Genomic DNA, 24,936 nt, shown 5'->3' on the forward strand with positions numbered 1-24,936 from the left:
GTGATTGTTTGTTCCATAGAGAATGAGAGGCCTCTAGTGGCCAAAATTACATTTTAGCATGGCAGCGCATTTGAGGGCTTCGCCATATTAAAATAGTAAACTGTTTGGATTCCTATGGGTTGTAGCCTCAATGGTGCTGCCCATGCTGTCACAGACGCTATAATGGCACAGATACAAAGATGAGTCCTCTATCTATCTCTATGGTTTGTTCAAGCAGCAACCATTGGTGCATTCTGTCTCGTGGCAACAGTGGAAAAATAAGCTACAAATTGCGCCTTTAAGTCTGATACCAGAACATTGCACTGTATTCCTCCAAGAGCGTATCCAGACATTCAACACAGTGTTTTGTGGAAATTCTCAACCCGCCCTTGAGCATATACAAAACTGACCACAAGCTCTGTTTTTGATTCACCACACCATCGTTACAATTGGCTTCATCAACGTTAGCAGTTTATTTTTATTTTTTTATGTAGGCTTAATACAAATGGGTTCACAGTTCTGCACTTTAACAAGCCTTGAAAAAGCCACAATAGTGAATTCCATTTGCTATAGCAACCACTTGTGGAAAGGGGCCCTGCGAATCAAATAGCTCATAGATTAGACCCAGAGTACTTTAGCATATTAACCTCATAATTATGAAAAATATTTACGTTATGGTGAGGAAAAAACGTAATTCCATGTTGCATTTTTAAACATAACCGCAAAACTTGTTTTTGTTGAAAGTTCTGACCTCTATTGATCTTTTGATACCAAGAGGAGTCACAATCCCCTTTTCATATTTTCTTTACATTATTTGTATGAAAGAATAGTTAGGATATACGGAGAGAGGGAGATGGTGATAGACGGGCACAGACCAGAGACATCATTTGCAATTATGCTAGTGGTGTATTTCTGTACATTTTGTTGTTGGACAATGTAGCATCAAAATGTGTAATGGTTGATGGTGAACGATACGGTTTATCCAAATGTGAGCTGGATGGAGTAAATTGTATGTTTTACTCTCTGTTTGGTTATATAACACAGGAAGTAAGCATTTGCCAGTTATCTTAAGTTCTGTAAACGTTGGTGTCCTGAGTGGTATACTACGACGTAAGCTAGATCTACTCAGGCTTTTATAAAGCTAGCCAGCTTCAGTTAGCTTCACATTGCAGATCAGGCTTCAACCGTACTATATATTGATATTTTAGTCATTTAGCAGAGGCTCTTATCCAGAGCGACTTACAGGAGCAATTAGGGTTAAGTGCCTTGCTCAAGGGCACATTGACATTTTTCACCTAGGGGCACATCAACATTTTTCACCTAGTTGGCTCGGGGATTCGAACCAGCGACCTTTCAGTTACCGGCCCAACGCTCTTAACCACCCCCCCCCCATTCTTCACTGTCTCCACACATATGCTTCCCCATGTACCACTCCAACTTGACTTGTTTCTATCTGTCTACCACCCACGCATTGTCTATCCATTCTACACCCTCTTCTCCCGTATCCCTCAATCCCTGCCTGCTGTCCCAGCTACACCTCTGTAGAAGTGGGCAACAAAGATCGGGTCCCTCTCTTCTAGAATGTGCAGGAAACTGTTCCTCTCCTCCTCACTCCATGACTCAAACCATTGGGTCCAGAGGCACAGTTGGCACTCAAAGATATTTGGTGGGCTGTCCTTAACCTGTAGCGTATTGAGCGACTCGAGGAGGGTACACACTTTCCCTGGCACAGCTTTCCCCAACAGGTCCTGCAGAAACCGTTCCCTCTGGGCAGTGCCCCAGCTCAGGAACCAGTTCAATACACAACGCTGCTCCTGAAGAGTTACGTAGGAGAGTGGCAGGGGCTCTCTGCCTGCCGCTGAGTTCAGAGAGGTACAAGATAGGTTCTCCAAGCTGGGAGGCACTAAACCCTGTGGTACAGATAGAAAGTCTGCCTGGCTGGGTGAAGACGAACTGGACTGTGTGCAGAGCCAACCCTGTCCAGCAGTGTTAGCTGTATCCAGTGTGTTGCTACTGATGTTGGGATAGTGTGTGCTGCTGGACAGGGTGCCAGCAGCTGGGGGCATCATGCCAGGGGGCTGCTGGTTTGAGCCTTGATTGACATGGAAGAACCAGGACATCATGCACCGTTTTTTACAAGTTCTTATTTTCAACATGTTGCAATCTCCAACTGAGCCCAGCAGCACTGGCACCAAAGATATTTATAACTAAACCAAGATAGACCATGATGGTGGATATTGCTCGTCCGCCTGCCGCCAACTCTAGTAGGCTTGTAACTGTGCGTTCATGTCGTACATGGCTAGTCGAACGCCAGACTCTTCATTTTGATGTCCTAGAGATTGACCAGCGGCGGAATGGTGAGCCACCACCTGCACCTGTGGCAACTGCAGGGAGATGCCTACAGACAGAGAGAGGAAGTGTTGCGGTCAGGGACCAGACCCCCTACACACAGTTTGTGATGTGGCAGCATGGTGCCCTTGGTGCAGGAAACTGAGTTGTCATCCCCAGTTGCTGTGTTTGGAGAATCAGGGACACTTTCCCTGATCCCCATTCACAGTACAGTCGTGGTCAAACGTTTTGAGAATTACACAAATATTAATTTTCACAAATTCTGCTGCCTCAGTTTTTATGATGGCAATTTGCATATACTCCAAAATGTTATGAAGAGTGATCAGATGAATTGCAAAGTCCCTCTTTGCCATGAAAATGAACTTAATCCCCAAAAAACATTTCCACTGCATTTTAGCCCTGCCACAAAAGGACCAGTTGACATCATGTCAGTGATTCTCTCGTTAACACAGGTGAGAGTGTTGACGAGGACAAGGCTGGAGATCACTCTGTCATGCTGATTGAGTTAGAATAACAGACTGGAAGCTTTAAAAGGAGGGTGGTGCTTGAAATCATTGTTCTTCCTCTGTTAACCATGGTTACCTGCAAGGAAACACGTGCCGTCATCATTGCTTTGCACAAAAAGGGATTCACAGGTAAGGATATTGCTGCTAGTAAGAATGCACCTAAATCAACCATTTATCGGATCATCAAGAACTTCAAGGAGAGAGGTTCAATTGTTGTGGATGCGGCTTCAGGGTGCCCAAGAAAGTCCAGCAAGCGCCAGGACCATCTCCTAAAGTTGATTCAGCTGCGGGATCGGGGCACCACCAGTGCAGAGCTTGCTCAGGAATGGCAGCAGGCAGGTGTGAGTGCATCTGCACGCACAGTGAAGCGAAGACTTTTGGAGGATGGCCTGGTGTCAAGAAGGGCAGCGAGAAACATCAGGGACAGACTGATATTGTGCAAAAGGTACAGGGATTGGACTGCTGAGGACTGGGGTAAAGTCATTTTCTCTGATGAATCCCCTTTCCGATTGTTTGGGGCATCTGGAAAAAAGCTTGTCCGGAGAAGACAAGGTGAGCGCTACCATCAGTCCTGTGTCATGCCAACAGTAAAGCATCCTGAGACCATTCATGTGTGGGGTTGCTTCTCAGCCAAGGGAGTGGGCTCACTCACAATTTTGCCTAAAAACACAGCCATGAATAAAGAATGGTACCAACACATCCTCCGAGAGCAACTTCTCCCAACCATCCAAGAACAGTTTGGTGACGACCAATGCCTTTTCCAGCATGATGGAGACCTTGCCATAAGGCAAAAGTGATAACTAAGTGGCTCGGGGAACAAAACATTGACATTTTGGGTCCATGGCCAGGAAACTCCCCAGACCTTAATCCCATTGAGAACTTGTGGTCGATCCTCAAGAGGCAGGTGGACAAACAAAACCCCACAAATTCTGACAAACTCCAAGTATTGATTATGCAAGAATGGGCTGCCATCAGTCAGGATGTGGCCCAGAAGTTAATTTACAGCATGCCAGGGCGGATTGCAGAGGTCTTGAAAAAGAAGGGTCAACACTGCAAATATTGACTCTTTGCATAAACTTAATGTAATTGTCAATAAAAGCCTTTGACACTTATGGAATGCTTGTAATTATACTTCAGTATACCATAGTAACATCTGACAAAAATGTCTAAAAAACACTGAAGCAGCAAACTTTGTGAAGACCAATACTTGTGTCATTCTCAAAACGTTTGACCACGACTGTACACTGGGTTCCACCCTGGGCGCTAGGATTCTCAAAGCGTTTGGCATGATAACATACTAGTGTTATGCCCAAAGAGTGTCCGTTACAAGACACTTATTGGTATGACATTAGTATGGCATCATGTCACTTGCTGTGAATAGAACACAACCTCTCCCTCAGTTTGCATTCTCCACACACAAACACCTGCCAGGTGCATCTTCAGGACATCAAAAACCTTCTTACTGGGCAAACCATGTCATATCAAACGTTCTAAAAGGTTGTTAGTTTATTTCTCACCAAAAGTGTCATCACTGCACTTTCTCCTGGCACACAAAGTTTAAATGGGAAAATGTCAGATTTTATTTATACTGTACATCTGAAAGTGTGCTTGAATAAATAATAATTTTACATTTGTTTGTTTGCATTTATTATTTTTTTATTCTGGATATAAAGTTTCAAAAGGCACAATTTTACACATTTTAGACCACGTTTGTCTATATTGAAAATTGGTTACCATTGACATAATTCTACAGTTGAAATGTCACCCTCAAAACAACAGTTAACAACAATGACTTGTGCCAGGTCTATGCAGGTAAATGAGAACTTACTCCTTGCTATACATGGGATGTCCAGTGAAATAAGACAGAGGCATGAAATTATTAGGTTATGGTACCGATATTCCAGAGGGGTTTTCAACTGGGATATAAAACACATAACTAACCCTGGACAAATGAACTCAATGACATATTTAAAGTGGTAATCAGCGAGTCGTCCATGACCCCAGGCTTCCCCCCGCTTCTTGTGTTGTTTATATATACACAATATATGGTTGTGAGAGAGTGGGAAAGCGCATAGATGCGAGAGAAAGCGCTTGGGCATGAGGGAGCGTGCGTGAGAGAGCTAGAATGTAAACAGCAGAGTAGTCAGCTGCTAGCTAGTTGTAGATAAACAGTTGTGGTAGCAGGGACAACGTTTAAAAGAAATGTTCTACTGAACAAGCATCATCATCATTAGTATTTGATCTGGATCAACTCGACCCCAAAAGAGAAGTGAGAAAAAGTGTTGGGTTTCGTTACAAATGAAATAACAAAAGAGGTGCGTCCTGGGGGTTGCAGACGACCAGCTTTAAGGAGTTAAAATGCAATGTGAACATGATCAAACGCAAGTTAACCCTTAGCTACCAAGAAAAATGGTCAACTGATAAATGGCTAAAACAGAAACTCAGAATATAACCAGATCAAAAACACATATGATCCAGAACCTTGTGTCACTTGTCACCTAACAAGAAATAAAATATGTGTGTGTCAGCCCAGACATAATATACACCCCTAGAGGCAGGTAGAGCCCCATGAACACAGGGATGGGAGGATTAGAGGAGGGAAAAGAGGCCAACAATATATTTTAATAGAGCTATGGCTGACAGGTGTTCCGGGTAAGACGTAGCTGTGTAAAGACCTCTATAGATTTCATCTGAACAAACTGTTTAAAGGCCCACTGTCATCACATGATCACTCCATTCAAATGACCTCACATGTACACCACCGACCACAATCTAAATCAAAATAAGGTTCCGGTGTGAAGCAAGGGGTTTGGGGAGGGGGATGGTCTGCTCTGTGTTTAGTGTACCGATACCATGAAATTATAAAAATACAACTATTCATTGACTGCATAGGTATCATCTCCTACAGGCTTTGTTTAACTCACTGAGGTCTGATGCAATTCTACCTGATATTCCTGCCTTCAATTTTCTTACATACCTAGGCCTCTTCTCACTTGTGATTGCACAAGTTCCTCAGTTGTTGGTGGAGGAATAGGGGGTAGGAGTCCAACTCTTCTAGGGTCTTCCGGGCCTTTGGGTTCTTCTCCTTGGCATCCTGCCACCAGATTCCAACCGCTTCCTCAAAATCTTGCATTGGAGGTCCGGAAAGTATCCATATGTCTTCTTAGTCTTTAGTGAGTAGACACTCCAACATTTTGCTTTTTTTTTATACAGTCTTCTATAGCTATAAATCAACGTAATTTGAGAGTATGCATTGTGTTATAAAATATGAAATATGTACTTTCAAGGACAATTAGTAAGGTCACAGATCTTGTAATCGGAGTACAACAGAACATAAGGTTGTGCATCACCTCCCTCAATGGTTTAGAGAAAGGAGATTGGATGGTTTACAATACACTGCAAATACACTTAGAAGTTCCTGTTTATATTCAATGACTCCATTTTTCTTGCATCCCACGTCCTTGCCTACTTCTCAATCATATGGTAGAAGAAGGTCCAGGGTCACTCCCGTCTGACCCTCTTCTCCAAAGGTTTTGAAAAGGAGGAAGGAGAGAGGATGTAAGCAATTCAGGAAATATTCATTTAGAAAGACCCTGTGTTTGGCCAATGTGTGAGTGCGAAGAGGTGCGTGGGGCAGTTCTGTTGTTCAAAACTTCCTTCTCTAACTGTCACGTTCGCTTAAGGAGGAGGACCAATGCGCAGCGTTGAATGCGTACATATTATTTATTAAAGAGATCACCCGATCAAAACAACGAACGAAACGTGAAGTCCTTCGATACACACAAACCAAAAGGAACAAGAAACCACAACACAAAGTGAAAAGACCGATAGTTAAATATGGCTCCCAATCAGAGACAACCAGCTGACACTAGTTGCCTCTGATTGGGAGTCACTCAGGCCAACATAGATATACAAAACATAGACTTACACACCCTGGCTCAACATAACATAGTCCCCAGAGCCAGGGCGTGACAGTACCCCCAAAGGCGCGGACTCCGCCGCGCCAAACAACCACAACAGGGGAGGGACCGGGTGGGCACTCCGCCTCGGCGGCGGATCCGGCTCGGACATGACCCAGGCACGGGTTGTGCTGGACTGACGACGCACACCCTGGCTTGATGCGTGGAGGAGGAACGGGCCGGACCGGGCTGACGAGGCGCACCCCTGACTTGGTGCGGGGAGCAGGAATGAGCCGGACCGGGCTGGACGACGCGCACCACTGACCTGGTGCGGGAGCTTGGATGGGCCGGACTGGGCTGGCAACGCGCACCACAGACTTGGTGGGCGGAGAGCAGGAACGGGCCGGACAGGGCTGACGCAAACGCACCATAGACTTGGTGCGGAGAGCAGGCACGGGCCGTGCCGGACTGGACGACGCACACCACTGGCTTGGTGCGGGAAGCTTGGATGGGCCGGACTGGGCTAGCGACGCGCACCACAGACTTGGTGCGGAGAGCAGGAATGGGCCGGACCGGGCTGGCGACGCACACCACCGACTTGGTACGGAGAGCAGGAACGGGCCGGACAGGGCTGACGACGCGCACCACAGGCTCGGTGCGAGAGGCAGGAACAGGCCGAACCATACTGGGGACACACGCCACTGGCCCTATGCAGGGATCAGGAACGGGCCGGACCGGACTGGTAATACACCCCAGTACCTCTCGCCGTGCCTCCACACTTTCCCTCTCCTCTGTGACCAGTGGCCCCCTTAACCTGGCGGCCTCCTCTGCACACCCGCTGGACCGCTCCATCGCGGCCTCCGGCTGCCCCGTCGTCCCACGTCGTGAGCCCCCCTAAAAATGTTCTGGGGTTCTCTCCTCCCGTGGACCAGGCCTCCCTAGTTCTCGCCAGACTCTCACTCCACTGCTTCAAAGTCCAACCTTTCTGTCTTCGCTTGGCTGGGCCCAGTTGAGACTCCTACTCCACTGATCCCAGGTCCATCCACTCTCCTCTTCACGCTGCTTGGTCCTGTCTTGGTGGTTTCTTCTGTCACGTTCGCTTAAGGAGGAGGACCAATGCGCAGCGTTGAATGCGTACATATTATTTATTAAAGAGATCACCCGATCAAAACAACGAACGAAACGTGAAGTCCTTCGATACACACAAACCAAAAGGAACAAGAAACCACAACACAAAGTGAAAAGACCGATAGTTAAATATGGCTCCCAATCAGAGACAACCAGCTGACACTCGTTGCCTCTGATTGGGAGTCACTCAGGCCAACATAGATATACAAAACATAGACTTACACACCCTGGCTCAACATAACATAGTCCCCAGAGCCAGGGCGTGACACTAACCTATCAACTTCAAATAGAGTGGGGACTTACATCTTGGTTACATCTGCGTTCTGCCTGGCTGGTCTGTTCTTGTGGAAGTTGTAATCTAGTGCTGCCAGCAGTGTTCTGGCTTCATAGACTGGTGGTGAAAAGGAAAAGCGCTTGCTGGCGTACATCAGAATATGGTTCTGGTAGGACACACAAAAAAGAACACAGACCAGTCATAATGAATGCGTCATGAAATCAACTAAATTGTCACCACCTTTGGCTGTGTGCATGTCAAACATCACCCTAATGCAGGGTTTCCCAACCATCTCCTCTGTGACCAATAGACCAATATTGTTATATATTTTCTGGTGGTCCCCGAGGACAGTACTGCAGTAATGCATAATGGACCATTATCTGTAACCAATTGCTAAATAGGGGGAAGGATTCTTGAGAAAATGTAACCCACCTGAAGTTCAGGTATTTATGAAGATCCTTCAGCCACCTTGTGTTGAGGACGATGTCTGTGAGAGCCTGATGTGCTGGAGAGCCCTTTTTGATCCATTCCTTGGTGTGCTTGTCCCCCAGGCAGTCATGTTCACAATGTCCCAGTGTCCATGTGTGTTCATTCACAACATTGTGAATAACACCTCTCCACAGGTCCTGAAACATGCAGTGACATTACCCACTTTGCCTATTGCAGATATGATTTCAGCAACTCAGGGACAAGTGCTAGCTCACAGCTAAGCACAATACAGTAAGTACATCATCACTCAAACATAACACATACATGAGAGTAATAAATAAGACAAGATAAATATGACTTACAATAAACTCCTTGTATGTGTCCGCCCTTTTACAGCACCACCAAAAGTGGTTGACAACCTCCTTCGTCCACAGGATGAGTTCTGCCTGGCCTTTAATCTGTGCTGTCTAGATATGATAACAATTCCAACACTGGAGCAACATCGTCACATCATAAAAGTAAAAATACACTGCTCAACAAAATAAAGGAAACACTTAAACAACACAATGTAACTCCAAGTCAATCACACTTCTGTGAAATCAAACTGTCCACGTAGGAAGCAACACTGATTGACAATACATTTCACATGCTGTTGTGCAAATGGAATAGACAACAGGTGGAAATTATAGGCAATTAGCAAGACTCCCCCAATAAAGGACTGGTTTTGCAGGTGGTGACCACCAACCACTTCTCAGTTCCTATGCTTCCTGGCTGATGTTTTGGTCACTTTTGAATGCTGGCGGTGCTTTCACTCTAGTGGTAGCATGAGACGGAGTCTACAACCCACACAAGTGGCTCAGGTAGTGCAGCTCATCCAGGATGGCACATCAATGCGAGCTGTGGCAAGAAGGTTTGCTGTGTCTGTCAGCGTAGTGTCCAGAGCATGGAGGCGCTACGAGGAGACAGGCCAGTACATCAGGAGACGTGGAGGAGACCGTAGGAGGGCAACAACCCAGCAGCAGGACCGCTACCTCTGCCTTTGTGCAAGGAGGAGCAGGAGGAGCACTGCCAGAGCCCTGCAAAATGACCTACAGCAGGCCACAAATGTGCATGTGTCTGCTCAAACGGTCAGAAACAGACTCCATGAGGGTGGTATGAGGGCCCGACGTCCACAGGTGGGGGTTGTGCTTACAGCCCAACACCGTGCAGGACGTTTGGCATTTGCCAGAGAACACCAAGATTGGCAAATTCGCCACTGGCGCCCTGTGCTCTTCACAGATGAAAGCAGGTTCACACTGAGCACGTGACAGACGTGACAGAGTCTGGAGACGCTGTGGAGAACGTTCTGCTGCCTGCAACATCCTCCAGCATGACCGGTTTGGCGGTGGGTCAGTCATGGTGTGGGGTGGCATTTCTTTGGGGGGCCGCACAGCCCTCCATGTGCTCGCCAGAGGTAGCCTGACTGCCATTAGGTACCGAGATGAGATCCTCAGACCCCTTGTGAGACCATATGCTGCTGCGGTTGGCCCTGGGTTCCTCCTAATGCAAGACAATGCTAGACCTCATGTGGCTGGAGTGTGTCAGCAGTTCCTGCAAGAGGAAGGCATTGATGCTATGGACTGGCCCGCCCGTTCCCCAGACCTGAATCCAATTGAGCACATCTGGGACATCATGTCTCGCTCCATCCACCAACACCACGTTGCACCACAAACTGTCCAGGAGTTGGCGGATGCTTTAGTCCAGGTCTGGGAGGAGATCCCTCAGGAGACCATCCGCCACCTCATCAGGAGCATGCCCAGGCATTGTAGGGAGGTCATACAGGCACGTGGAGGCCACACACACTACTGAGCCTCAATTTGACTTGTTTTAAGGACATTACATCAAAGTTGGATCAGCCTGTAGTGTGGTTTTCCACTTTAATTTTGAGGGTGACTCCAAATCCAGACCTCCATGGGTTGATAAATTTGATTTCCATTGATAACTTTTGTGTGATTTTGTTGTCAGCACATTCAACTATGTAAAGAAAAAAGTATTTAATAAGATTATTTCATTCATTCAGATCTAGGATGTGTTATTTTAGTGTTCCCTTAATTTTTTTGAGCAGTGTATATATATACAATGTAATATCTTTCATTACATACTCACTGCTTGGATTTTCTTGGCCAGGTTCTTGGCTCCATGCCACATATAGAGAGAGTGCTGTATTCTGCTGTCTTTATATTTTCCTTTCGCTGGGTCTGAATAGATATGAGCGATATATTATTATTTCTAAAACGATTACATTTTGCTAAATAAATATGTTAGATGTGCATGATCATAACCAAACTTACTCATTAGAGCAGAAATATATTTTAGTGGGATCTCCTTAATCAGCTGATCCATGGTCCTAATGAAAGCCTCTTTCTCCATGATGACAGAGTTTCTCTGGGTCTCCCTCTTGTCAATGTTCACTATGGAGATGATGTCTCTGGAATCATTCTCCAACGTAGTGTAGGTGCAATACTGTGCACAGTAGCCTGGCTAGGCCACTCCAGGACCTTAATGTCCTTCTTCTTGAGCCACTCCTTTGTTGCCTTGGCCGTGTGTTTTGGGTCATTGTCATGCTGGAATACCCATCCATGACCCATTTTCAATGCCCTGGCTGAGGGAAGGAGGTTCTCACCCAAGATTTGACGGTACATGGCCCCGTCCATCGTCCCTTTGATGCGGTGAAGTTGTCCTGTCCCCTTAGCAGAAAAGAACCCCCAAAGCATAATGTTTCCACCTCCATGTTTTGACGGTGGGGATGGTGTTCTTGGGGTCATAGGCAGCATTCCTCCTCCTCCAAACACGGCGAGTTGAGTTGATGCCAAAGAGCTCGATTTTGGTCTCATCTGACCACAACACTTTTACCCAGTTCTCCTCTGAATCATTCAGATGTTCATTGGCAAACTTCAGACGGGCCTGTATATGTGCTTTCTTGAGCAGGGGGACCTTGCGGGCGCTGCAGGATTTCAGTCCTTCACGGCATAGTCTGTTACCAATTGTTTTCTTGGTGACTATGGTCCCAGCTGCCTTAAGATCATTGACAAGATCCTCCAGTGTAGTTCTGGGCTGATTCCTCACCATTCTCATGATCATTGCAACTCCACGAGGTGAGATCTTGCATGGAGCCCCAGGCCGAGGGAGATTGACAGGTCTTTTGTGTTTCTTCCATTTGCGAATAATCGCACCAACTGTTGTCACCTTCTCACCAAGCTGCTTGGCGATGGTCTTGTAGCCCATTCCAGCCTTGTGTAGGTCTACAATCTTGTCCCTGACATCCTTGGAGAGCTCTTTGGTCTTGGCTTCTGTGGACAGGTGTCTTTTTTACAGGTAACAAGCTGACATTAGGAGCACTCCCTTTAAGAGTGTGCTCCTAATCTCAGCTCGTTACCTGTATAAAAGACACCTGGGAGCCAGAAATCTTTCTGATTGAGAGGGGGTCAAATACTTATTTCCCTCATTAAAATGCAAATCAATTTATAACATTTTTGACATGCGTTTTTCTGGATTTTTGTGTTGTTATTCTGTCTCTCACTGTTCAAATAAACCTTCCATTAAAATTATAGACTGATCATTTCTTTGTCAGTGGGCAAATGTACAAAATCAGCAGGGGATCAAATACTTTTTTCCCTCACTGTAGAAGTAATAAAAAATAAAAAAAACAGTACATCCATGTTAAATACTTGTGGTGTACTGTAAGCACACAAACAATGAAGTCTTACCTAGGGCTACCACACAGTCTTTGGTTCGCAGACGATCAATGATCACAGCCCCTTTCTCCATCTAGAACAATTGTATCGAGTCCACACGGTATGAGTCTTGAAATTGCTACTGGAAACATCCCCATGTTCATGAATTTGAAAAGGAGGCACATTTGTGAGTAATTATTCCCAGACAGCAAAATGTTTGTGACCAACAAAAGGTCACCTGCCAGCATCCCATGCTTCACTGTGGGCTGAGACTTCCATTTCCAGACGCAGTGACCTTAGGGGCAGATCTGTAAGATGAAGACAGCATGCAATAGTTTCCATACTACCATATAAACCAGTTTTCTTGGAAGAACGGTTATTTAGTCTGCCAATAAGAATGCGGTGGTTGACAGAGTCGAAAGCCTTGGCCAGGTCGATGAAGACGGCTGCGCAGTACTGTCTTTTATCGATCGCGGTTATAATATCGTTTAGGACCTTGAGCGTGGCTGAGGTGCACCCATGACCAGCTCGGAAACATGGGCAAGTTGCAGCGGAGGGTCCAGAGCTGGTGGCTGGGGTAGTGGTAGCCAGGTGGAAAGCATGGCCAGCCGTAGCAAAATGCTTGTTGAAATTCTCGATTATTGTAGATTTATCGGTGGTGACAGTGTTTCCTAGCCTCAGTGCAGTGGGCAGTTGGGAGGAGGTGCTCTTATTCTCCATGGACTTTACAGTGTCCCAAAACTTTTTGGAGTTAGTGCTACAGGATGCAAATTTCTGTTTGAAAAAGCTAGCCTTTTCTTTCCTAACTGATTGTGTATATTGGTTCCTGACTTCCCTGAAAATGTGCATATCGCGGGGGCTGTTCGATGCTAATGCAGTACGCCACAGGATGTTTTTGTGCTGGTCAAGGGCAGTCAAGTCTGAAGTGAACCAGGGGCTATATCTGTTCTTAATTCTGCATTTTTTGAATGGGGCATGCTTATTTAAGATTGAGAGGAAAGCACTTTTAAAGAACAACCAGCCATCCTCTACTGACAGAATGAGGTCAATATCCATCCAGGATACCCGGGCCAGGTCAATTAGAAAAGCCTGCTCGCTAAAGTGTTTTAGGGCGCGTTTGACAGTGATGAGGGGTGGTCGTTTGACCGCGGACCTATTACGGACGCAGGCAATTAGGAAGTGATCGCTGAGATCCTGGTTGAAGACAGCGGAGGTGTCCCGAGTGGCGCAGTGGTCTAAGGCACTGCATCGCAGTGCTAGCTGTGCCACTAGAGATCCTGGTTAGAGTCCAGGCTCTGTCGCAGCCGGCGGCGACCGGGAGACCCATGGGCGGTGCACAATTGGTCCAGCGTCGTCCAAGGTAGGGGAGGGGGGTTTGGCCGGCAGGGATGTGGGTTTGTTTCCCACGGGGGGCCAGTATGAAAGATAAATTTAAAAAATACATGTATGCATTCACTAACTGTAAGTCGCTCTGGATAAGAGCGTCTGCTAAATGACAAAAATGTAAATGTAAATTTAGAGGGTAAATTTGTCAGGATGATATCTATGAGGGTGCCCACGTTTACAGATTTAGGGTTGTACCTGGTAGGTTCGTTGATAATTTGTGTGAGATTGAGGGCATCTAGTTTAGATTGTAGGTTGGCCGGGGTGTTAAGCATATCCCAGTTTAGGTCACCAAGCAGTACGAACTCTGAAGATAAATGGGGGGCAATCAATTCACATATGGTGTCCAGGGCACAGCTCTGGGCTGAGGGGGGTCTGTAGCAAGCGGCAACAGTGAGATACTTATTTCTGGAAAGGTGGATTTTTAGAAGTAGAAGCTCAAACTGTTTGGGCACAGACCTGAATAGTATGATAGAGCTCTACAGGCTATCTCTACAGTAGATTGCAACCCCACCCCCTTTGGCAGTTCTATCGAGACGGAAAATGTTGTAGTTAGGGATGGACATTTCTGAATTTTTGGTGGCCTTCCTAAGCCAGGATTCAAACGCTGCTAGAACATCAGGGTTGGCGGAGTGTGCTAACGCAGTGAATAACTCAAACTTAGGGAGGAGGCTTCTGATGTTAACGTGCAAGAAACCAAGGCTTTTACGGTTACAGAAGTCAACAAATGATAACGCCTGGGGAGTAGGAGTGATACTGGGGGGGTACAGGGCCTGGGTTAACCTCTACATCACCAGAGGAACAGAGGAGGAGTAGAATAAGGATACGGCTAAAGGCTTTAAGAACTGGTCTTCTAGTGCGTTGGGTACAGAGAATAAAAGGGGCAGATTTCTGGGCGTTGTAGAATAGATTCAGGGCATTATGTACAGACAAGGATATGGAAGGATATGAGTACAGTTGGCGTTGGGTAACGATGAAAGAGATAGCATCACTGGAGGCACCGATTGAGTCGGTCTCCGTGTGTATGGGGGGTGGGACAAAGGACCTATCTAAGGCAGGTTGAGCTGGACTGGGGGCTCTACAGTGAAATAGTACAATAAGAAATAACCAAAACAGCAATAAGCAAGGCATATTGACATGGGAGAGAGGCATAAAGCAATCACAGGTGTTATTCGAGAGAGCTAAGACAACAGCTGGTAATGGCGACAACGTTTGGGCTGAGGCTAAACATAAACAGGATGCGGTACCGTATAAAGGAACAGTCCAGCAGGCATAAGCTGTATAGCTGAGTTATCATAAGGTCCAGTGACCAGCAATAGGAGAGTTCGGAGGTAGTTCGGGGGCTGCTACAGCACTGGCGAGCAAGAGGCACGGCTTGCGTGTGCTAGCGGGCCGGGGCTAGCAGATGGATCTTTGTGGTCAACGTCGTAACGGGAAGCCTGTTGAAACCACATCAGACGATTTCGTCGACAGACCAGTTGTGTTGGATCGGCGGGGCTCTGTGTCAACACTAGGAGGTCCCGTCCGGTTGACAGAGAGGTAGATAGCCGGGAGATGGGCCTGGCTCGAGGCTAGCTCAAGGCTAACTGGTGCTTGCTAAGGGGCAATGGTAATTAGCCAACGACAACAGCCATTCGGTTGCAGCTAGCTAATTGCGATGATCCGGCGCTAGGGTCCAGTGATTCCGGCAGAAAATCCAATATGCTCTGGGTCGATAGCACGCTGTGCAGGCTGGCCGAAAAATTGTCCAGGCTAGAGCTGGCTGGTGGGTAGTGCAGGCCACGGACAATGGTTTAGACCGCTAACGGTGGCTAATAGCAAGTAGCTAGCTAGCTGGCTACAACAGCCATTCGGTTGCAGCTAGCTAGTTGCGATGATCCGGCGCTAGGGTCCAGTGATTCCGGCAGAAAATCCGATATGCTTTGGGTCGATAGCACGCTGTGCAGACTGGCCGACAAATTGTCCAGGCTAGAGCTAGAGCTGGCTGGTGGGTAGTGCAGGCCACGGACAATGGTGAAGACGCTAACGGTGGCTAATAGCAAGTAGCTAGCTAGCTGGCTACCACAGGCATTCGGTTGCAGCTAGTCTAGTTTCAGCTTAAGGTTCTTGATAAAAGTTATAAAGAAATAATAGAATCCTTTCCACGTTGGGTGAGGCGGGTTGCAGGAAAGTATATTTAGTTAAAGAATGAAAAGTGAAATTGAGAAATATATACAAAATAGACAAAAAACAGATATAGTATCTTCATTACTGCCAAACATTTTGAATACTAGAGAGGGAGACATGACAGTACCAGAGAGATACACCCCCACATAGGCCACTCAAAGAAGGCAGGCACAAAGAGAGGGACACAAAAACACAGAAACCAAACCATAAATGATGCACACACAAGAAAGTTCACACTACCCAATAGCCATCAAAGGAATAGTAAAAAGGTATCTAGCTATTCTCCTATTGAAATTAAGCATGTGTTCTCAACTATCTGACAGCGTGGTGCTGGATGTCACTCCAATGCTTGATAAAGCAGGCAGAGGTAACACTTTCCTTGGAGTGGATTGTGGTGGGGCCTTTTCATAACTAGAAGATGAGAAATTACATTTTTATTTCACGCATGTCCCATTATTATATAACATATCTATCTAGCTGACGTTAGCTAGCTTGCTAATGTATGTCACAAAACCTAGCTAGTGAGCTTGCTTGTCAACTCTCTACCCAGCTACATAATGTTAGCTAGCTAACATTGTTTCAGTAATGTTCTGTAATAACGATAGTCACTTGGAAGTCTGAAAAAGCAGAGGCAACTATACTGCCGAGCACCATTACAGCTGCTAACGTTACAGCCGAGCACCATTACAGTTATATCACTCTCAAACAGAGAAATGCGCATGAAAGGTTAGCTAGCTAGATATGTTAAATGTATCAATATCCTGACTGGTTTTAGATCGTAAATACCATGCACACTGTAGTTATTTATCAAGACAGCCATATAATTTAGATAGCATAAAGCTAACCCGGATTCTCCATTCAAACATCACAGCTAACACTAGCTAGCTACTGTAGATGGCGCAACGTCTTGGTAACGTTACCTGTCAAGCAGAAAACAGACCATCTCTGCATCAGACTTCAGCCCTTTTAGGGCCATAACTTCTCTCCAGCGATTAAAATTGTTACCAATATTTACTCTGGTTTTTCCCCAAGCCTTATCATTTAGTCGCTTGGCTAAACTTCAAAAAAAGTTGCCACCTGTATCCGCAACCAGTGGGGCTGGACGCTTGTCTAAGAAATCCGCCATTGTTGATTGCGCTCGGAAGAAGATGACCACGCCTCCAAGTGACGCTGCTCAAAGAGGGAGGAAATTCTGAATGCAATTTTGTAAGGGCCCAAAGCATATTTTTTTGTATTCTTTTTTTTGTGAAACACTATCATTCCACTATTACTGTAGATATATTATGGACATTTTATGACATTATAATGCAAAAATTCGACATAATGCTCCTTTAACTTGAATTGGAACTGCCATCTATGGATTAAATGTCTATGGTTGGTTGCGGCTGTCAGTTTGCATTTTGCAAATTTCAAAATACAATTCCTTGAAAAACGTACAGTTTGGAAAGCAAATGCTGTCATCACACACACAAAAAAAACATTTGATTAATAAAATATTGAATCAGTCATCTTCCTCAAATGACACAATTAACAAGGGGATGACAATCTTTGCGAGAGGAAGGAAATTTGATTTCATTGGTCCTCGACCCACATCTCAGACACTTCATTCAAAATAAATGGCGTTAGCCCTAAATTAGCCTGCCCCAGAGCAGGTTAGTTCTGAAGGATTCGTTGCCATAAAAATGTACCTGGCTAAAAGGTGAGCCACATTCGTCTGACCGGTTATCTCGAGTTGAACTCAGAGTTGACCAAAGTTACTTCACTAATTCCTCAAACCTCATTTGTAGTATAGGGCTCTTCTCTCCAAAAGTTTAACTCTTACGGTTTATGTGTATCTAACTACTGTCACCAAACTGAATCTCTGAATCTTTTTCTGGGAAATAATGATTGATGAGTGAGTTTAAAGCTATTTGTATCAATCAGCTCCTGGAGGGGCCTCTATGTTTTTGTTTTAGCCCGGCATTAACACACCTGATTCCACTGATCAAGTACTTGATAAGTTGAATCAGGTACATTGAGAAACACTGGTTCTGGCGCAGTGACTCTGGATTTGGCGTTTGTGCTCAAAACTATTCTCTCTCTCTCTCTCTCTCTCTCTCCAGGTGGTTCCACCCCAACATCACTGGCATCGAGGCAGAGCAGCTCCTCTTGACGCGGGGGGTCCACGGCAGTTTCCTAGCCCGGCCGAGCAAGAGCAACCCGGGGGATTTTACTCTCTCCATCAAGTAGGGGCCTCCATGTTCCCAGCTAACAAATGTTGGTTCTAAGAACAATCTGGGAAAGTTACTTGTCAAATAACCAAAGGAGAACCTTGAGGGAACGTTACGTGAATGTTCTGTGTTAGCATGGTTCTCTGCTATCGCTTTAGCCTACCTCTTTATCTTAGCGCTTTAGCCTAGGTCTTTAGCTTTAGCCTAGCTCTTTAGCCTAGCGTTAGCAGCCTATGCTCCACATTGCCCCTGGTGTAAAGTTTATCATTCAGAGCAAATTGTCTCCTTGTGCCGACTGAGCAATTAAGTGAGCGCGTGAGTCAAGCCTCAAGAAATGGGCAATAATCGCTTCCCAGTAAACAAGCTAGCGAGAGAGCAAGAGCCTTGCCTTTGGGTGAACAGTCACAGCTTGTGGGAGTCCGAGCTTGAAATATGCCTTCTTTATTACTCTCCCAAGTTTCTATGAACTGGAAAATGTTTGTTTCCCTCCTCGGTTGAAAAAAAAGCAAGAACTGGTCGTAAATAGCCTTTCACAAGAATTCACTTACGCCACAACAGCACTTCGAGGAATATGATCTCCATTGACCCCATGTATGAAATCATCATGACTAACCCTGTCCCATGACATTACATTTCACTGAATTATGAACAGTGAGCTCTGTAGTTGGAGAGCTGAATACAAAAGAGAAACATGGAGTTCTGGTAAACAGCAGGCCTCTGTGATTTCCTGTAGTGCGAGGATAGAGAGTGGCTCTGCTTTGGCAACGGAAGCTTTTAAGAGGCTCATCAGTCAGACGAGCTCATGGAAAAGGTCCAGCATCGTCCTTTAGCTCGCCGCTCTTTAGCAGAGGTTGGATAGGGTAGCGAACAAGAGTGTGGGGGAGGGAGAGAGAGAAAGAGCGTGAGACAGAGGGGGAGTGTGTGTGAGAGAGAGTGGGGGGGGGGGGAAGACAGAGAGAGAGAGTGTATGTAGGGTAGAGAGAGGGGTGAGAGAAAGTGAAGGTTGTTAGGCTGGCAGCAGCAGTGAGTGTGACAGCCAGGCCAGTCCAGGCAGTAGCTCTTAATAACGTTAAGGCCGGGGGCCCATGTCGAGGTCTGACCCTGCATGCCCCTGGTGGCATGTGGCTTTGTGTTGACTGAGGGCTGCCTAACTGCCTGTGTGTGTGTGTGATTGTTGTGTGTGTGTGTATGTGTGTGTGTTTGCATTCACCAGACGCAATTACATGTATTTGTTGTTCTTCAGACCACAGCCCCTGTGGCTAAACTGTAGTGCAGGCTAACAGCCCGTTCTCTCAATTTATTCTATTGAGTCTGTCAACAAAATTCTAACTACAAGGTACACCGTATTTAAAAGGATGGCTTAAGATAAATGTACTGAAAACCCTATTGAATTAAAAAAATCTGTTGGCCAGCATGTGGAAAGGTTTTCAGCGGTTGAATGACATTTATTCAGCGCGTGCAAGGGAACCACGCCAGCAAAGCCCGTTACACACCTTCATAAGGTAAGTCTGGATACCAAATACTGAGAAGTGCGTAGGAAAGGCGTGCATAGGAAATTACACCTTTCTTAAGTCAGAATTGGGCCCTAAACCTGTCAGGGTCCAGTGTGACCAAGCTAATTGTCTCTTACTTGTATGCTCACACATACTCCCACATCACAGACACACTCTATAGCATTCTCTCACACACTGTCATATCACACACACTCTCTCAATCATATATACTCACAAACAATCTCATATCACACACACACACACACACTCACTCATATAAACTCACACACACTCTCACGCACTCTCTCACACACACACACACACACAATGAGAGAGTAATTACCAAGTCATTAGTGTAGTTTCTTCTTACCAGCATGCTATTAGGGGTTGTCCAGCTTGCCTCTCCGTATAATGGATGCCCTGGGACTCCAATGGGCTGTTATCTCATTCTCCCTGCTTTTCCCTTCGCTTATCTCCCCCTCCCTTCTTTCCTGGGCTGGGCAGGGGGCTGGATGGCAGGGGAAGGACTGGGGTGGTGGTGGTGGAGGGGGAGGAGTTAAACATTTTCTGCTATGATGTTAACTGTTCCAGTAGTGGCCGGAGTAGACCGCAATGTGTGGTTAAGTAGACCGTGTGTTCTGTTGTTATGAGAGAGGCCTTGACAACCGCAGCTCTATACATTGCTCTATGCTGCATTTTGAGGGAGTGAGAACTTACACGGCCAAGCATTATGTGGCCAATGTAATTGTGAAGCGAATGTTCACTGAGTATACAAAACATTAAGAACACCTGCTCTTTCCATGACATAGACTGACCAGGTGAATCCTGGTGACAGCTATGATCCCTTATTGATGTCACTTGTTAAATCCACTTCAATCAGTGTAGATGAAGGGAGGAGACAGGTTAAAGAAGGATTGTATCAAGAATGGTCCACCACCTAAAGGACATCCAGCCAATTTGACAGAAGGGGTGCAACTCAATATTAGGAAGGTGTTCCTAATGTTTAGTATACTCAGTGTATGTAATTCTCAGAGCAAAAGAAGTGCCTTGGTTTTTCATTGTTTTCTTTCAGTAAAAATGTTTTGGGGATATAGCCCACAACTTATTTTGTTCTAGTCAAATACCGACCGTATTATCTCCCAAGATAATTTTATTTGGTTATGGTCACGGCCGTGTATATCCCCCCTCAAGCCGATACCACGACGGCCCTCAAAGAACTTCACTGGACTTTATGCAAACTGGAACCCACATATCCTGAGGCTGCATTTATTGTAGCCGGGGATTTTAACAAAGCAAATTTGAGGAATAGGCTGCTGAAGTTCTATCAACATATCGACTGTTGAACGCTGATAAAAACCTTGACCATTGCTATTCAAACTTCCGGGATGGTTATAAGGCCCTCCCCCGCCCTCCTTTCGGCAAATCTGACCACGACTCCATTTTGCTCCTCCCTTCCTATAGGCAGAAACTCAAACAGGATGTACCCGTGCTAAGGACTATTCAACGCTGGTCTGACCAATCGGAATCCACGCTTCAAGATTGTTTTGATCACGCGGACTGGGATATGTTCCAGGTAGCTTGCGAAGATAATTTAGATGAATACACTGAAACAGTGGCTGAGTTTATCAGGAAGGGTATAGGAGATGTTGTGCCCACTGTGACTATTAAAACCTACCCTAACCAGAAACCGTGGATAGATGGCAGCATTCGCACAAAACTGAAAGCGCGAACCACCGCATTTAACCATGGCAAGGTGACTGGGAATATGGCAGAATACAAACAGTGTAGCTACTCACTCTGCAAGGCAATTAAACTGGCAAAACATCAGTATAGAGACAAAGTGGAGTCGCAATTCAACGGCTCAGACACGAGACGTATGTACCAGGGTCTACAGACAATCACGGACTACAAAAGGAAAACCAGCCATGTCGCCGACGTCTCGCTTCCAGACAAGCTAAACACCTTCTTCGCCAGCTTTGAGGATAACAGTGCCACCGACGCGGCCCACTACCAAGGACTGTGGGCTCTCCTTCTCCGTGGCCGACGTGAGTAAGACATTTAAGCATGTTAACCCCCGCAAGGCTGCCGGCCCAGACGGCATCCCTAGCCGCGTCCTCAGAGCATGCGCAGACCAGCTGGCTGGTGTGTTTACGGACATATTCAATCTCTCCCTATCCCAGTCTGCTGTCCCCACATGCTTCAAGATGGCCACCATTGTTCCTGTACCCAAGAAAGCAAAGGTAACTGAACTAAATGACTATCGCCCCGTAGCACTCACCTCTGTCATGAAGTGCTTTGAGAGACTAGTCAAGGATCATATCACCTCTACCTTACCTGTCACCCTAGACCCACTTCAATTTGCTTACCGCCCCAATAGATCCACAGACGATGCAATCGCCATCACACTGCACACTACCCTATCCCATCTGGACAAGAGGAATACCTATGTAAGAATGCTGTTCATTGACTATAGCTCAGCATTCAACACCATAGTACCCTCCAAGCTCATCATTAGGCTCGAGGCCCTGGGTCTGAACCCCGCCCTGTGCAACTGGGTCCTGGACTTCCTGATGGTCCGCCTCCAGGTGGTGAAGGTAAGAGACAACATATCCACTTCGCTGATCCTCAACACTGGGGCCCCACAAGGGTGCATGCTCTGCCCCCTCCTGTACCCCCTGTTCACCCATGACTGCATGGCCAAGCACGCCTCCAACTCAATCATCAAGTTTGCAGACGACACAACAGTAGTAGGCTTGATTACCAACAATGACGAGACAGCCTTCAGGGAGGAGGTGAGGGCTCTGGGTGTGTGGTGCCAGGAAAATAACCTCTCACTCAACATCAACAAAACAAAGGAGATGATCGTGGACTTCAGGAAACAGTAGAGGGTGCACCCCCCTATCCACATCGATGGGACCGCAGTGGAGAAGGTGGAAAGCTTCAAGTTCCTTGGTGTACACATCACTAACAAACTTAAATGGTCCACCCACGCAGACAGTGTGGTGAAGAAGGCGCAACAGAGCCTCTTCAACCTCAGGAGGTTGAAGAAATTTCCCCGCTATCATCCAGAAGGCGAGGTCAGTACAGGTGCATCAAAGCTGGGACCGAGAGAATTAAAAACAGCTTCTATCTCAAGGCCATCAGACTGTGAAACAGCCATCACTAGCACACTAGAGGCTGCTGCTGCCTATTGAAATCACTGGCCACTTTAAGAAATGGAACACTATTCACTTTAATAATGTTTACATATCTTGCATTACTCATCTCATATGTATATACTGTATTCTATAATATTCTACTGTATCTTAGTCCATGCCGCTCTGTCATTGCTTGTCCATATATGTATATATTCTTAAATTCCATTCCTTACTTAGATTTGTGTGTAATGGGTATATGTTGTGAAATTTTTAGATATTACTTGTTAGATATTACTGCACTGTCGGAGCTAAAAGCACAAGCATTTCGCTACACCCGCAATAACATCTGCTAAACACGTGTATGTGACAAATAACATTTGATTTGGTGTATGTTCTAGTATCATGTCTCTATGCTCTTGATCAGAGAAGTTTAGAGGGCATTAGCTGGGACTGTGGATGGATTTTCTCCCCGTATTACGTATGCCATTGCCTCCATTCACTTCCATTAGACATATTTCCATTGCAGTCGGGCTATTTATAGATCCAATCAATTAAATGCATTGGCCAAATAGACCTATAGAATGTTGATTCATCTCATTTTGATAAGTGGATTGTGTTCTCACTGGATACTATGTAACAGAGACATGTGGCCATGGTGGTCTAGTGGTTAGTGACTCTGCCCTCAGCACTCACATATACTGATGTCGACATGTGTACGAATCTGTCCAAAGGCCTGTTTGATACACACGTTTGTAATTAGAGATAGGAAGCCAGTAGATAAAAGGAAAGTGGGGAAGAGGGACTACATAGTGTCATTGTGTGTGTGTTCCTTCTTCCTGAACCATGGGTGGGCCAGTGAAGATTGATAATGACCTAATGTTGCTCCAGATGTAAAACAACAAGTGCAGCGGCCTCCATCCTTGTAGTCAAAAGGGCTTGTAGGTAGATAGATCCTACACCTCCACCTTCCCGCCCGCACGCACACACACACACACACACACACACACACACACACACACACACACACACACACACCTTTGTTTTACTATCCTTGTGGGGACCAAACAATTGATTCCCATGCAAAATCCTATTTTCCCTAACCCAAACCCCTAACCCTAAATTCTAACCCTAAACCTTTTTCTTGTGGGGCCTGTTCTTGTACCAGAAATCCTCACGTGAATTGTTATTTCGAAAGGCCAAACCCACTGCTGGTGTGTGTGGCCAAAGACCTCTATATGACCATAGCAACCGGTTCCAATCCAAGTGCCAATGCCGTTTAGCAAACTCCAGGCGGCGCTATGGTCAGATTACATAAAAATAGAGGTATTTGGTCACGTACACCAACAGTGGGTTTGGCCTTCAAAACAACAATGCATATGCAGAAAATACCTCATCCCTACTGTAAAATATGGTGTTAGATCTTTGCTTCCCTTGTTAAGATCAATGGCATCATGAACCAGGATATTTTAGCCAAAAACCTGGTTGCCTCTGCCAGGAGGCTGAAACTTGGCCGCAAGTAGATCTTCCAGCAAGACAATAACCCCAGGCACACGTCAAAATCCACAAAGAAATGGTTAATTGAACACAAAAATCAACATTTTGCAATTGCCACCTCAGTCTCCTGACTTGAACCCCATTGAAAACCTGTGATTTGAATTGAAGGGGACAGTCCATAAACTCAGAGGAAGGATTTCAAGGATCTGGAAAGATTCTGAATGGAGGAATGGTCTAAGATCCCTCCCAACGTGTTCTCCAAACTCATAAAACATTTTACAAAAAGGCTCAGTGTCGTTATCCAGGGTGCTGGAGTACTGAAAACAGGGGATCCAATCATTTTGACCCCTATCTTTTTTAGATAGTTTTTATATAAATATATATTAACATTTGAGCTCAGTATTTGTATTATTTATTTTATACAGTCTTTTTGCTGATCTTTATCAAGGCATCCAATAATTCCTGACCCCACTGTATGTCCAAAAAACAATATTCACATAATTCTGTACAACAGCATTGCCATTGTCAAAATCAGCTTAATGGATGTTGTATGGCACAATTATTATGTGTGCTATATCTCCAAGTCTGCAAGAGACCAATCCCATCCGCAGAGTAAAATCTAGTTGGATGTTTTTGGCTCAATGCGATGTCATTAATTGTGTTAAACTCCCACAAACAGCCTGGTGCAAGCTCGCACACGCACACTCACACACACAAACAGTGCAGCCGCCACGGGCCATTAGTAGCCACAGACAGGGAGGCATACTGCTCCACTC

The 24,936-nt window shown here is 45.8% G+C and overlaps 2 protein-coding genes across 2 annotated transcripts in view; one reads left to right on the top strand and one right to left on the bottom strand.

Annotated features, from left to right (window-relative positions):
• The window catches only part of LOC123482279 (tyrosine-protein phosphatase non-receptor type 11-like), a 48,691-nt gene that overhangs the window by 17,899 nt on the left and 5,856 nt on the right, over positions 1 to 24,936 (top strand). The window contains exon 2 of the mRNA XM_045209375.1: positions 17,929 to 18,051. Coding sequence (XP_045065310.1) covers positions 17,929 to 18,051 — 123 coding nt within the window. The remainder of the gene's footprint in view (positions 1 to 17,928; positions 18,052 to 24,936) is intronic.
• On the bottom strand, positions 1,398 to 2,113 carry LOC121545979 (uncharacterized protein C14orf119 homolog). Its single transcript, XM_041856940.2, has one exon. It carries the CDS (start codon positions 2,100 to 2,102, stop codon positions 1,488 to 1,490), a length of 615 nt encoding a protein of 204 aa, XP_041712874.1. The 5' UTR covers positions 2,103 to 2,113; the 3' UTR covers positions 1,398 to 1,487.

Source organism: Coregonus clupeaformis, chromosome 30 (genome assembly GCF_020615455.1).
Source record: "Coregonus clupeaformis isolate EN_2021a chromosome 30, ASM2061545v1, whole genome shotgun sequence".
Classification (NCBI taxonomy): domain Eukaryota; kingdom Metazoa; phylum Chordata; class Actinopteri; order Salmoniformes; family Salmonidae; genus Coregonus; species Coregonus clupeaformis.

Excerpts from the sequence above, each read along its gene's own strand:
- LOC121545979 (XM_041856940.2), bottom strand. The coding sequence starts at position 2,102 with ATGATGTCCTGGTTCTTCCATGTCAATCAAGGCTCAAACCAGCAGCCC.